This window comes from Castanea sativa, chromosome 7, assembly GCF_040712315.1.
Source record: "Castanea sativa cultivar Marrone di Chiusa Pesio chromosome 7, ASM4071231v1".
NCBI lineage: Eukaryota > Viridiplantae > Streptophyta > Magnoliopsida > Fagales > Fagaceae > Castanea > Castanea sativa.
Genome location: NC_134019.1, coordinates 31,118,036 through 31,132,760, shown reverse-complemented (window position 1 = coordinate 31,132,760; position 14,725 = coordinate 31,118,036). Strand labels below are relative to the sequence as shown.

At 34.9% G+C, this 14,725-nt stretch overlaps 1 protein-coding gene across 1 annotated transcript; it reads right to left on the bottom strand.

Annotated features, from left to right (window-relative positions):
• Positions 1–8,647: 8,647 nt before the first annotated feature.
• LOC142644313 (receptor-like protein 6) lies at positions 8,648–11,481 on the bottom strand. Its single transcript, XM_075818952.1, has 2 exons — positions 9,330–11,481; positions 8,648–8,673 (listed from the first exon to the last, which is right to left on the bottom strand). Exons 1-2 carry the CDS (start codon positions 11,479–11,481, stop codon positions 8,648–8,650), a joined length of 2,178 nt encoding a protein of 725 aa, XP_075675067.1.
• Positions 11,482–14,725: the final 3,244 nt, after the last annotated feature.

The following is a 14,725-nucleotide window of genomic DNA, read 5'->3' as shown; positions in this document are numbered from 1 at the left end:
TCTGTCGAGATTTACTGAGGTTCTATATAAAGGCTCAAACGCGTTTCAGACTTCATTCTCTTGATCTCTCTCGATCTGTCCGCGTCTGTTGATCTCCCAATCACTCTCTTCTCTCTCAAAACCTTCAACCCATGTGATTTTCAGCCTTTCTTGCTTCAAATCACTTGGTATGATCTTTCTTTCTCTCCTTCTTCATGATCTTTTCATGCACTTATACCTAGGTTTTGAGTTTTTGAAAAATTTTGGGGTTTTTCAAAATTGTTGAGTTTTGTGAAATTTTTGGGATGGGTTTTTACCTAACTGAATTTCAAATCTCATACATTGCATTCCATGAACATTATAATTGTATTATCATGCATTTAGATGTGTATAATTTGATTGTGTGCTGGTAGGATTGGATTGGGCTGAGCCCATGATGTCTTTTAATTGCATGTCACATGTTTATGCATTTTTCATGCATACGTTCTTTCCTTTCAATATACTTGTTATATTTGAAATGTGTTGGGACTTTTCTGAGTGTTTCTTTCTTCTCCCTCTCTCTCTAGTTTGCGTTAGTGCGTCAATGGCACCGAAATGTAAGTCTGCTCCGTCCCAGAACCCTTTTTGTTTTAGGGCCTCTTCGTCCTCTGATCCTACTCCTTCTTCTATTCGGTTTCATGATGAGAAAGCCTAAAAGGACTTCTCGGAGAACTTCTCTAAACGAGGTATTCATTCAGAACGCCAAGTTATTTTGTCGGATTTCGTCGACATTGACCTTCCCAATGTCATTCACAGTTGGGAATGGGAGTCACTGTGTGACGTCCCGATCACTTGTCCTTCCATACTTATCCAGGAGTTCTATTCCAATATGCATGGAACTGATACTTCAGTACTTCTTTTTCATACTTGCATTCGAGGTACGCGCATAGTAGTCACATTGGAATTCGTATCCGATGTGCTCCGTGTTTCAAGGGTTGCGCATCCTAATTACCTCGGTTATGAGCGTCTACAGATTGTATCCAAAGACGAGATAATCTCTGCATTTTGTAAGTGATCAGCTGATTGGGGTGAGCGTCAGTTTACATTATGTCGACCTTTTGCTAAAGGTCCTAGATTCTTGAACATGGTGATGACTTTTGTTTTATATCCTCCCTCTCACTACAACTCTATTACTGAGTCTCGTGCTCGTTTTCTGTTGTCCCTCCTTGAGGATCTTTCTATAGATTTCCTTTCACATTTTATTGTTCCTATCATAGATGTGTATAAGGATACGACGACCTATGATAAGCTCGTCTTTCCTTCTGCTATCATGAGGATTTTATGCTATTTTTTCTGTTCCTTTTTCCTCTTTCGACCATTTCTCCTTTATGTGTGCCATTGACTACGCTACCTTTAAACGGAGTGAGGCGCAGTTTCGTTCGAGGTGGTCCGGTTCAGCAACTCCTCCCACTCCTTCAGCTCCTTTTACCTCCGCTTCCTCTACTTTAGCGGGAGGTGTGACTTTGGATGCGATCATGGCGCAGCTTTAGTGCATGGATGCTCGCCTTGATGCATTTTCTATGGAGTTGTATCAGGTGAACACCCGTGTCGGTCCTATTGCTAGATGACAGGCTCGTCTTGGTGGTTTTGTAGAGTCTCCTTCTCCTTCTCCCGAGGCATCTGAGACACTTGATGATGGTTCCGGTGACGATGATAATGATAAGGATGGAGATGCTAGCTCTTCCAGTTCTGAAGAGATGTTTACTTGACACTCTTACCTTTTGTCTCTCGTGACAAAAAAGGGGAGTAGTTTTGGATATGAGAGTAGTCATTCTTAGGGGAAGAGTTAGGATATAGGAGATTTTTGTTAGAGGGAGTGTTTGTTTGTTTTTGAGGGATGTAGTAAGGATTACATGTATCTTTTCTTTTCTTTTCTTTTTTTGTTGGAGATACATTGTTCTTGTACCTAGGTCTTGTAACTAATTTTACATACATGATGCTTATCTTAGATATATATATATATATATATATATATATATATATATATATATATATATATATATATATGTGATGATATATGTGTTATTCACCTATCTCTACATGTGTTGTTTCTTTTCTTTCTTTACACACATGCTTCTTATTTTTGTATGGAATCTATTATTTCTGCTTCACACAAAGATGCCTTGATGTGTTTTGTTTAAGGTGTTTCAGAAATACAAGTTATCAAAGTCTACTTGTCATGAACTCTTTTCTTGCAAAGTTTTTCAAGAGTTTGTGTTAGGATAGATTTTATTGTATTCAACAAGTGAGTATGAGTTGAGTGTTTTATGACTTCTCTCATATGTTCATTTGTTTGTTGTGGTTTTGTCACGGATTGCCAAAGGGGGAGATTGTTAGGACATATGTAGTTCACTTGTTAAGAATATATATCATTCTTTTATGTAATTGGCTAATCCTTTGACAAAACGCACTTTACTTGTATTTGGGTAGATCTAGGATGTTTTAATACTTTAAGAAACAGGGTTTCAAGATCAAGTGTTAAAGCCATGCAAATCTGTTCAAGAAACAAGTTGAAGAAGTGCCTGTCATTAAGGCTCGACAACTAGCATTTATTGAGCTTAAGAAGCTGCTCCAGCCTCGAGGCTCAATAAATACTCGACAGCACCTCGACACCTTTAGTTGTCGAGGTTTAAGAAAAACAGTTTTTCAGAACAGTTTTGATTCCAATCCATGGATATGTTTTTGGGCCTCCTTTTCTCATAACCCTAGACATATAAAAGGATTATTTTAAGGGTCGTCAAAGTAGACACAAGTTGCACAAGCATTGAGCAAAGTTTGTTCAAGGAATTTGTGACCGGAGACAAAGTTTGCCCTAGTTCATCTCTTTGTGAAGTAGCTGCTGTGTCTGTGCACTGTAGGGTTTTGTAACCAAGCATCTTCTTGTTCTTCATTGTGAGGATGAACTGAAGAACTTTGCAACCAACATCTTTCTCAAGTTGGTGATTGAAGTCGCATACTAAGATCCGCGCAATTGGTTAGTCATGTACTAGGAGCCATGCATTGAAAAGGAGAGATTGTCACTACAGAACAAGTCCAATTGGGTATTGGGGTAAATGTTCAACTGTAGGTTGGTATAAGGTACTGGAATTCCTTTACTTGTAACCGCTTGTTGTGATGGATTCTCGGGAGTGGTGACCTTAAAATCACCCAGTGAGGTTTTTGCCTTGGAGGTTTTCACCATTCGTAAACAAATCACTGTGTCAAATTTATTTTTTCGCTGCACTTTAGTTTAGTGGTGATTTGTTTGTGCTATCATGCGTTTGCATGTTAAATTGATTAATTAATTAAACTTGGCTAATTAATCAATTAATCCATCACAAGGGGTTAATACGTTTTTGGCCTATCAATAATAAATCTTAAAAAAAAAAAAAATCAATTGAAAACACCAAAATCTTCACCACAAAAAAGCTTGAAAGTTATCAATAATTATGATAAAACTCTAAAAATAAATGGTTGCAGAGGGTTCAGTATTGCTTATAAAATATTTTTACTGAATGATAGGATTGTCGTCATCAAGAAATCTAAAATAGTAGATCAAAGCCAGATTGAGCATTTTATCAATGAGCTAATTGTACTTTCGTTGATCTATTGGGTTATTGTTTGGAGACATCAGTTCCTTTACTAGTTTATGATACCGTACCTAATGGTACCCTTTTCAAGTACATACATAGCAAAAGCAAGGCATCCACTGTATCATGGGAAATTTGTTTTAGGATAGCTATAGAAACAGCAGAAGTTCAATCATATTTGCACTCTACAGCTTCTACACCTATAATCCATAGAGATGTGAAGTACTTAAACATATTGCTAAATTACACAGAAAAGGTATCAGATTTTGGAGTTTTGAGATTGGTTCCTCTAGACCAAGCATAAGTAGTGACAATGATATTGTGCAATCCCCCGTCCCATACACACTAGCAACTATAGGAAGGAATCCCATGGAATTAACTATTAGAATTTAAATTAGAATTCTTAGAACATATTTTTGTAGAGAGGAATTTTTTGGGGGTTACTTCAAGACGTTGACCCGAGGACTTTATAGATCTCATGAGGTTTTAAGAACTATTAAGGCATCCCCTTGGAAAGGTTTAAAACTCATAATATTAAAGTTAAAACCTTAAAAAAAAAAAAAAAACAGAAAACAAAACCCTAACCATGGTACTTGGTGGTGTCACAAACACCGAAACAGATTGTGAGCATTCGCAATGAGGTTGCTAAATTGACTAAAAAGTCAATTTAGCAACCAATACTCTTAAAAAGTGCTCTACAGCAAAGAAGGAAACTCAAAATAATTTGGGTCTAGAGATAGCAGCTCACTGTATTTTTAAAACTTAAAAAAAAATTAATATGTGGTGTTAAAAAATTAGTATTTTAATGTATTGATGATTATGATTATTATTTATTGTGTTGGACATATTATTTCATTGTGTTGTTTATATTATTTTAATGTGTTGAATGTTAAAATAAAACCCTTGATGTTGGATATATCATAAAGTGGAGTGTTAAAATAGATAAAGTAGTGTTTTGAGTTGTTAAAAGCTATATTTTTTTAGCAACTTTGCTGTGAATGATCTTAAGGCATTAACTGAGTTACTTGTAGTTGTTATTATAGCTAAAATAGTATGACAGTGCATGTGACCATTAGTTTTTATTTTATTTTTAGAACCGATGTGGCCATTTGTTTGAAATTTAGGTACAATTTATCATCTTTGATAAGATTGGAGTGATGATTATAAGTTTAAATCATTTGGGGAGTGACTTTTGCCTTAAAAAAAGTCCAGCATCTTTATGAAGTTGATACATACCAAGACATTAATCATAGATACTATTCTGAGAAAATAGTGGTGCTATTGGTTTTCATACTATGATTGTTAAAGATGTTAAGAACATATTTTTGTAGAGAGAAATCTCTTGAGGGTGGCTTAATTAAGATGTTGGCTCAAGGACCTCGTAGATTTCATAAAGCCTTAAGAATCATTAGGCCAACCCCTTTGAAAGGTTTAGCTCATAAGATTGAGGTTAAAACCCAAAAAAAAAAGGGCAAAGAAAACCCTAACCATGGTACTTAAGAGGTGTTACAAACACTAGGGGAGGTTGTTAGGTATTAACACGAATTACTTGTAGATGTTTAATTATAGCGAATAAAGTATGACGTGCGTGTGTCCATTAGTTTGAATTGTCAATTTAAGTGCATTTTGTAATCTTTGTTAGGATTGGAGTGATGATGATAAGTTTTAATAATTTGGGGCTGGGTATAGATTCCCTCATGCAATTAACCCTTTCATGCAATTGAGGGCGAAAATGGGCAAATGTCCATTTTGCACAAAAAAAATGGGCAAATGCCCCTCTTTTAAAACTCGATTTTCTAAAAATTGAGTTTCAAAAAAAAAAAAAAAATTCTGGAGCCCTATAGCGACATTTTAAGGAGCTTATAGTGACATTTTAAGGACCTATAGCGGCTTTTTGTAACTCGACCTCCATGAAATCGAGTTACATGCAAGTTTTTTTATTTATTTATTTTTACCTATAACTTGATCTCATGGAGCTCGAGTTACAAAACGCCGCTATAGGGCCTTAAAAACGTCACTATAGGCTCCTTAAAATGTCGCTATAGGGCTTAACTCGATTTTGAAAAAATCGAGTTTAAAAAGAGGGGCATTTCCCTAATTAGTTTAGGAAAGGGGGTAACATGTTGATTTTTTTTTTCGCGAAAAGGGCAAAAGCCCATTTTGGCCCGCAATTGAATGAATTATTCTTTAAAATTAATTACTGCTTTAGTGCATTACTTAAGGAACTTGGCTTGGGTTCACCATGTACCCATATTTCTAATAGAGATAGGTTATGGAACCTTAACAGAGGTAATCTTAGGCGGGTAAAGTGTTAAGTTTTGAACTACGAGTAGTAAACAAGGTGAAAATTAGCCAAATTACATGTGAATTTACTGTAATTTGCCATTTATTTTTATTTTTGGGTATTAAGTCAGTCTACTTTATGGTTTGCCTAATTTATGGTCTGCCTTAGATGTGAAGTGTGGACACAAGACTTTGTATTTAAAGAGTCTTTCTCTTTATTTTTAATTTTAGGATCACAATCAATTCTACGCATATTTTCGTAATTATTTTATATGGTAAACTGTGATTAGATGTCACAATTTACTTAAAATTGGTTGCGGTAGTGCTAGAAGTTTTTTGTTTTCACTTTCGCCTTTAAAACGTCCCTGCATCTTTATGAAGCTAATGCGTACCAAGACATTAATCTTAGATATTCTTCTGGGAAAATAGTGGGGATAAATACTGCAATTTATCTCGCAGTTGATGAGTACATTTTATGTATAATCCTAGCATTACTCATAAACATCTATGCCATATACTAAAAGGAGGCCAGCAATGATTTAGAAATTCAACTTTTTCTTCCTATCAGAGTCATCAGATGCACCCACGGTCACGGCTATACGTCAATTTCTTTAAACCAAAAGAAAAATAAGAGGATAAGTCCGTTTGCAGGTTTGATTTATTGTGGCTTGTCAATCAGGTCGAGCCTGTTTGGTAAGTGTTTAAACAATAGTTTTTTTTTTCCTTATCACTCGTAAATTTGGTTGTGGTGCTAAAAATGATCTGTTCTCACTTCTGCCTTTAAAACGTCCCTGCATCTTTATGAAGCTAATACATACCAAGTGATGTAGGACACAATTTATTGTTTAATTATTGTAATTTATTAATTTTGGTATTTTTATGTAAAAACGTTATTTTAGGTTTAGGTGATTTATTTCCTTGTTGTTAGGTGCATTTAATGTTTTTTAGGTCAAATTTGATTCTAGATATGGTAAGGTATCAATTAGGAGTTATTTTAGAATATATTTTCTTGTCTGTCAAGTTTTATGGAGCCCTTAAATAGGCTCTTAAGTCTGTAAACGTTTTTCATATAACATTATTGAATAAAAATCAGAAAATGTGAGGCTTTGCTCTCTTTTGGTTCTTCAAGAACTGTGAACTTATCAAGGATTCTTCCTTGTGGTGTTCAAACTTTATACATTTGGTTCGTGATTCTTTATAATCATTGGGTCAAGGTCAACTTATACCTTTGGTTCGTGTTTCAATTATAAACGTTGGGTCAGGATTTCTATAAAAAATCTGAATTTTAGCTTTCTTGGGCAAGTATTCCAATATTTTTGTTGGGTCTCAAAGCGTGTCGATTGAGGTTCGCATAATTTGGTATCAGAGCACAGGTTCTAAAATCAGTTTTCTATCATTTTATCTTTTATTTCCTGTTATCATCCAAAAAAAAAAGTGAAAAAAAAGAAAAAAACTTGAAAAAAAAAAAAGAGATGGTAATTATTGAGAACATTGTGGAGGATTCAATTGAGGTTAAATATGAGGATGAGTCCACAACTCACAATCCTCTAGTCTCAGTTGATTTGATGAAGATGACTATACAATATGTTGATTTTCTTGGAGTAGAAAATTTTAATTTTATTATCAACCCTTTGTTAATTGATGTTGCAAATAAATTGAAAGTAGATGAGAAGAAATTTTCTGCTACACGTTATGAAGGATTGAAGTTTCACAACCACATCAAGTCATTAAAGCATTCAAAGTATTTGTTTATTTGGAGCGGAAGATTTTAGATTTCAAAGCTGAACTCGAGGACGAGTTTGTTTCAAGTGGAGGGGTCTGATGTAGGACACAATTTATTGTTTAATTATTGTAATTTATTAATTTTGGTATTTTTATGTAAAAAACGTTATTTTAGGTTTAGGTGATTTATTTCCTTGTTTTTAGGTGCATTTAATGCTTTTTAGGTCAAATTTGATTCTAGATATGGTAAGGTATCAATTATGAGTTATTTTAGAATGTATTTTCTTGCCTGTCAAGTTTTATGGAGCCCTTAAATAGGCTCTTAAGTCTGTAAACGTTTTTCATATAACATTATTGAATAAAAATCAGAAAATGTGAGGCTTTGCTCTCTTTTGGTTCTTCAAGAATTGTGAACTTATCAAGGATTCTTCCTTGTGGCGTTCAAACTTTATACCTTTGGTTCGTGATTCTTTATAATCATTGGGTCAAGGTCAACTTATACATTTGGTTTGCGTTTCGATTATAAACGTTGGGTTAGAGTTTCTATCATAAATCTGAATTTTAGCTTTCTTGGGCAAGTATTCCAATATTTTTGTTGGGTTTCAAAGCGTGTCGATTGAAGTTCGCATCACCAAGATATTAATCTTAGATACTCATCTGGGAAAATAGTGGGGATATATACTGCAATTTATCTCGCGGTTGATGAGTACATTTTCTGTATGTCTATATTTTGCAACCTTGGAACCTCTACCTACAGATCAAGATCCTGTACAATAATTAGGTTATTGCATGAGATGCAATACTTTTTTTTTGATAAGATGAAATGCAATACTTAATTGATGGTTGGGAGCAAAAGGTACGTACCTTATCAATGGTTGGGAGCAAAAGATTCTATCAATCGTCAAAAGATTTTTTTTTTTTTTGACTGAAATCATATCATCAAGTTGGATCAATCTATCACGATTAAGGGTCCATAACCACTATCACTTTCATATTTCGTAAAAAAAAAAAAAAAAAAAAATTCTGAGATTGATTTTTGGATTATAATTCTAGCATTACTCATAAACATCTATGCCATACACTAAAAGGAGGTCAGCAATGATTTAGAAATTCAACTTTTTCTTCCTATCAGAGTCATCAGACGCACCCACGGTCACCACTATACGTCAATTTCTTTAAACCAAAAGAGAAACACTGACTGCCCTACCAAACGGACTTAATTATCCTCGTATTTTTTTTTTTTCAACTAATTGACAAACGTCTAGTGCTCAAAACTTTTGAAATCTCACGATACTTTTCTAGTCTTTTCAAACTCACGTTACTCACGTTGTGTCTGCTCGACCTGATTTTACAAGCCACAATAAAACAAACCATCGTTAGGCTGAAAGGATGTCACGATAAAGACGGCAGCAAATGATAATGTTAGGTGGTTCCCCCTAGTTGGAATTTTGAGATTGATAAAGTTTGCCTACAAACAATATTAAAAAAAGTTAATGTGATTAGGCATTTTAAAAATTAATTGTTTGTTTCAAAAAAATTTAATTGTTGAATAACATATTCTTTATATTTTTAATATGCATGTTCTTTGATCAAATTTAGTTCAAATTAGATATTATTTACTATTTGATTCATAAACTTATTTTTAGGCATAATTTAAGATTATAAAAACTTGAATTTTAATTATTTGATTGATTATTGTGTGAACAGTTTTTGTACCCAGGAAAATTAATTGCTTACACCTTGGGAACTTTCTTTGTCCCACGTTGCCAAGAGCTTTTCCCTCTTTCTCCCCAAACAACTTGTTTCTAGAGAGGTTCAAAGATTCTAGCTCTGTCATGCTTCCCAAGGACAATGGGATTTGACCGGTAAGAGCATTGTTTGAAAGATTGAGCAAATGAATAGCTTTTAGATTTCCAATGTCTTCTGGGATTTTCCCTTCAAATCGATTGCTTGAGAGATCTACGGCTGATAAGGTATCTAGGATCCTGTCATAGTTTAGCTCTATAGCTCTGTTTGTTATTGTAACTGGGTAATCGAATTTTGAACCCCACCCTTCTCCACTGAAACTTGTTTGCATGTATATCAACTGTGCTGTACTCTCAACTGTTTTCATGGCAATCCAATGTTGAAAGTACCCCGAAGGCAAATTTCCTGAGAAATCGTTGTGAGAGATATCAATGATACGTAACATGGGGAATGTATGATGGGTTTCAGGATTCCTTATTACACCATAGAACCCATTAGAACGCAAAACAAGAAGCTTCAGCTGGGGAAGAGTTCCCAACCGAAACGGAAAGGTATCATTGATCTGATTGGTACCGACATGAAGATACTCTAGCATGGTACAATTAGCTAGTGATTTTGGCAGCTGACCCTGTAATTGGTTTTGACTCAAGTCAATCATCCTTAAGCTACTTCCCTTTGCCCAAGTTTTTGGGATGGGGCCGTAGAAGTTGTTCCCACCCAGATTAAACACTGACAAAGAACTACTAAAGTTTCCTAGACAAGGAGGAAGCGTGACACTCAAATTGTTATCAAACAAAAGTAGTATTTCGAGTGAACTCACATTGCAAATCAACGGTGAAATTTCTCCCTTCAATGAATTATGCTGAATTTCATAAAGCTTGGTAGATGGTGCTGGAATTGGGAGCGTTCCTTGTAGCATATTACCACTAAGCCCTAAAAGTTCTACAAGACGCCATGGGAGAACGGCTGGTGTTTGCTCAAAGCCTGTCAGAGAGTTTTCATCAAGCATCAGAGCCCGAAGAGCTTCTACACTAACATTATACATCCATTTGGGTATTAAGCCTTGAAAATTGTTGTATTCTAGATCCAGCCAACTCAATTTGCTTTGGTTTTTCAAAAAACCCGGGAACTTGCTTAAGCTGCAAGAACCCAATGCCAGAGTGTGAAACCGTGGAAGCGTGTCATTTGAACTGGTTTTGGTAAGTACGTACAAATGGTTAGATGACAGCATAAGTACACTTAAATTTTTGAGCTTAAGAAACACGTCTAGCTCCACCATCCCACTCAAGCGATTTTCCGAAAGATCAAGAGACTCTGCATTCTTGAGTTCAGAGAATGAGCTCGGAATTGAACCTTCCAAGTGATTGTTTTGAAGGCACAAATAAGTTAGTTGGGTCAGGTTCGACAAGGAAGACGGGATGTGACCTGTAAAAGTGTTATTTGGGAGGTGTAGAAAATTGAGTTGGGTGAGGTTACAGATTGAAGGCGGGATAGATCCTGAGAAATTGCAATTACCAAGTTCTAAGAAAGATAAAGAATTGAAGTTTCCAATTGAAGCCGGTAGTTCACCAAAGAAACTTGTTTGTCGAAGACTTAAATACTCGAGGGAACTACTTGAGTGAAGTTCGGGCAAATGACCAGTAATGTCTTGATTGTCTTCTACGCTAAGATGTTGTAGGTTTGGTAGGAAAAATATTGTGGTTGGAAATTCTCCATACAATGCACAGTTATCTAGACGGAGTTCCGTCAAGAAAGATAAATATGCCAAGCTTTGTGGTACTCGCCCGGAGAACAGAGAATGGGAGAGGTCGAGATATGCTAACCTCGAAAAATGGCCAACTCGAAATGGGATTTGAGAGTAATTGAAATGATTATAAGATAAGTTAAGCTTTTGAAGTTGAAGAAGGCGGAAAAGGCTGCTGTTGGAGTCAAAAGAACCATACAGACAGCTACTGCTGAGATCAAGGCCAATCACATGACCTGTGTGCTTGTCGCACTCAACCCCATCCCATGAGCAGCAATCATTTAGAGTCCAGGATGAAACCTTAGGATAAGGATTTATGGAAGCAGACTTGTTTATCATAAAGCTATCTTTGAATTGCAACAAGGCTAACCTCTCCTCTGCATGGCAGTTTGGCTGCATAGAAGACAAAGATTCAGCGAGTAAAAGAAGTAATGAGAGAGAAAAACAGCCGCGTGGAAATGAACTTATACAAATAGGTAGTGCCCATCATTGATTTCTAACTTTTCTTTCTTTTTTTTTGGTTTGTTGTAAACTCTATGATACGAGAAGAGTTGCAATTGAACGGCATTTATAGATAGGACTTTGTATTAAGTCTGTTAAGCAATGAGGATTAAAATTAATGGTGCAATATTTAGGGACTGATTGGTATGAGGATCGTGGTTTTGAAATCCGGACCGTTTATTGAACCGTAAAAAGGAAAAGTTCAAAGTTTTTGAGGTCGAACCGAGGTCGAACCGGGGTCGAACCGTGATGACGTCATAATTAATTTAATAATTATTTTAAATATATATAAATATTAAATTAGTAAAAAAAAGAAAAATTAACTAAAATAGTCCAGTTAAAACTATAAATTCATATTTTAACTATGTCTAATATATCCATCTCAAGCCCAAATATGAAATATCTATCCAATAATAATAATAACTATTTTTTTATGAAAAGAAAATTAAAAGCATCAATTTGTACCGGCAAGTGGACAAAAGAATATGATATGATGTATTATCATATCATGTGGGGCTCAAGGCTTTTTAAGAAACAAAGTCTCAGATTGTATTTCTACTTTCCAATGCCCACGTGACCAGTTGTCTAGCTCACATTCACAAACCTAAAAAAGCACTAGAAACAAAAGTGAATGAAATTAAGGAAGAGATAAAAAAGAAATACAAACAAAAGAAGATGAAAGAAAGAATTGTTATATTATATCTATAACATTTTTTGCAATATTTTTACAAGAATCACATCAAAATCTTATGTGGAAAGTTGTTACTAGTTTTAATTTGAACACACCACTGAAATTATTTTTTTACTCACCAATATTAGCTAATAACAATCTTTAAAATTTATTGTGAAAATATTATGATATCATTTTTTAATTGCCATTTCTTAATATTAAATACCACACGTTTTCTCATAAAAAAATACCACACGTTTGAATCCCAAAAAAAAAAAAAAAAAAAACCACACGATTACATATTAAAAAAAAAAAAAACTAAGGGATAAGGATTAAAGAGCACCACACATGGACCCATTTATTACTCATTGACTCAAGACTCGAGTGAGAGCCTCACATTTACTTCATAGTTATCACATTCACATCAGAGAGAGAGAGAGAGAGAGAGAGAGAGAGAGAGAGAGAGAGAGAGAGAGAGAGAGAGAGAGAGAGAGAGAGAGAGAGAGAGAGAGAGAGAGAGAGAGAGAGAGAGAGAGAGAGAGAGAGACTGCTCAGGATGCTATATGATATAAGGCTGGTCGGTGGAGATCAAGGTCACCGAAAGGACAAGCCGGTGGAGATCGGTGTTCACCATGTCATCCTCGTCGCCGCCCCACCGCCGTCATCCTCCTCCCCACCACCGGACTGGGTCAGATCGGCTGTTGTTCTTTTTTTTTTTTTTTCATATTTGCTTGTTCTGATTCAAATTTATTGTAAGAATTGGATTTTGTTTTGTGTTTTGTGTTTGGATTATGTGAGATGTTTTTTGAGAGTGAAGCAAAGACTGAAACAAAGATTAGAGGTTTTCTAGGTCAGATCAGACGTTTTCTGATTTCTTTTTACGTTTTCTGTTTGGATATTTTTTTTCTGACCAAAAATAGTACATATTCCGGTATGGTGCCGTTTAAGGCTTAAATTTTTTTTAAAAAGGGACCTATGAGAACCGCAAGAACCGTAAGGTCTAACCGCGGTTCGCAAGGGTCCCTGCTTTTTTCCCATGAGCGGTTCGAGGTTTTCCCGGTTGGACCGTACGGTCCAGTCCAGATTTCAAAACTATGATGAGTATTTTTGTTTTTGTTTTCAAAATAGTATAAAAATCATTTTCAAAATTTGAACTTGAAACTATTTTTTAGATAATAATTTTCAAATTTTACGTGTTTGGCTCCCACTTTTAAGAATAATTTTCGAAATACTAAAACCAAAAATAATTGTTTGGGAGATTATTTATATTATTGAGATTTTTTTTTAAAGAAAAAATTTACAAAAAGTAACATGTAAAATTTATAGATTACTTTTTTTTGTGTGTAGATAATGATAAGGAATAGAGCTCATCAAATTTTTTTTTTAATGATAAGTTTTAAATTTAAAGTGTGAGAATTCTTTTCGTGATAAAGATAAACTCCTTAATTTAAGAGATAAAAAAGTTTGGATAAATATGTGAGCTCCACTGTTTTCAATTTATTTATGTCATTAATTTTTTTTTTTTTGTATTCTGAAAACACCCTCTTAGCTGTTTTCAAAATCTTGTTTTTATTTTATACAAGATAGAAGTCTACTCTAGCCTAATCTAAGTGTATATGTGTGTGAAGCTCCCTCTTGGAGACCAGAAAATCCGACTCTTGCCCCCCACACCCCACAAGCACTTATATTTGTGGAGTGATCATCGCACCAAGGGCGTGTGGTGGTCAAAATCTTGTTTTAAATCAAGAAAATGGGATACATTTTTTTTTTTTGTTGAAAATTGTATTTAGAAAATATTAGCCAAAAAATAAATTCAAGTGTGGGACCCACCATTTTGTGGATTGCAAACCAAAAAAACTATATTTAAATACTCTTACCAAACAATTTCTTAGATTCAGATATTCTAGCATAAGGTAGAATACAAATTTTTTTTTTTTTTTGATTGACAGGTAGAATTTACTTTATAGCTTTATGGTTGAAATTTTTTTCGATGCATCAAATCAGCGTGTCACTAAAAGCAGAAAATACATGGTGTTTCTATAACATGCATGTTAGAGCAATTGCATCAGTTGGTATATAATAAAAAAAATGCTCAAATTTACACATTTTTGTTCAAAAACAGCCCACATCAGTTAGTGCATAAGTGTGTATATTTTACATTTTTGTTCAAATTGCTACAGTAATCGTGTAAATATATACGGTTAATGTAGCTGTGTAAATTATTATTTTATATTTTTTTCTCTCACCTCTTTTCTCTCTCCATCTGACTTCTCTCTCTTTGCCTCTCTCTCTCCCTATCCCTCTTCCTCTGCACGGGACAAAACTCATCGACCACCGACCATCGACCATTGTCCAACCACCACCACAACAACACCACCTACCACCACAACAGCACCACCCACCTCCGCAACCTAGCAACACCCACCATCACCACCGCAGCCAATCACAACACCTTATAACACAAAATTGACC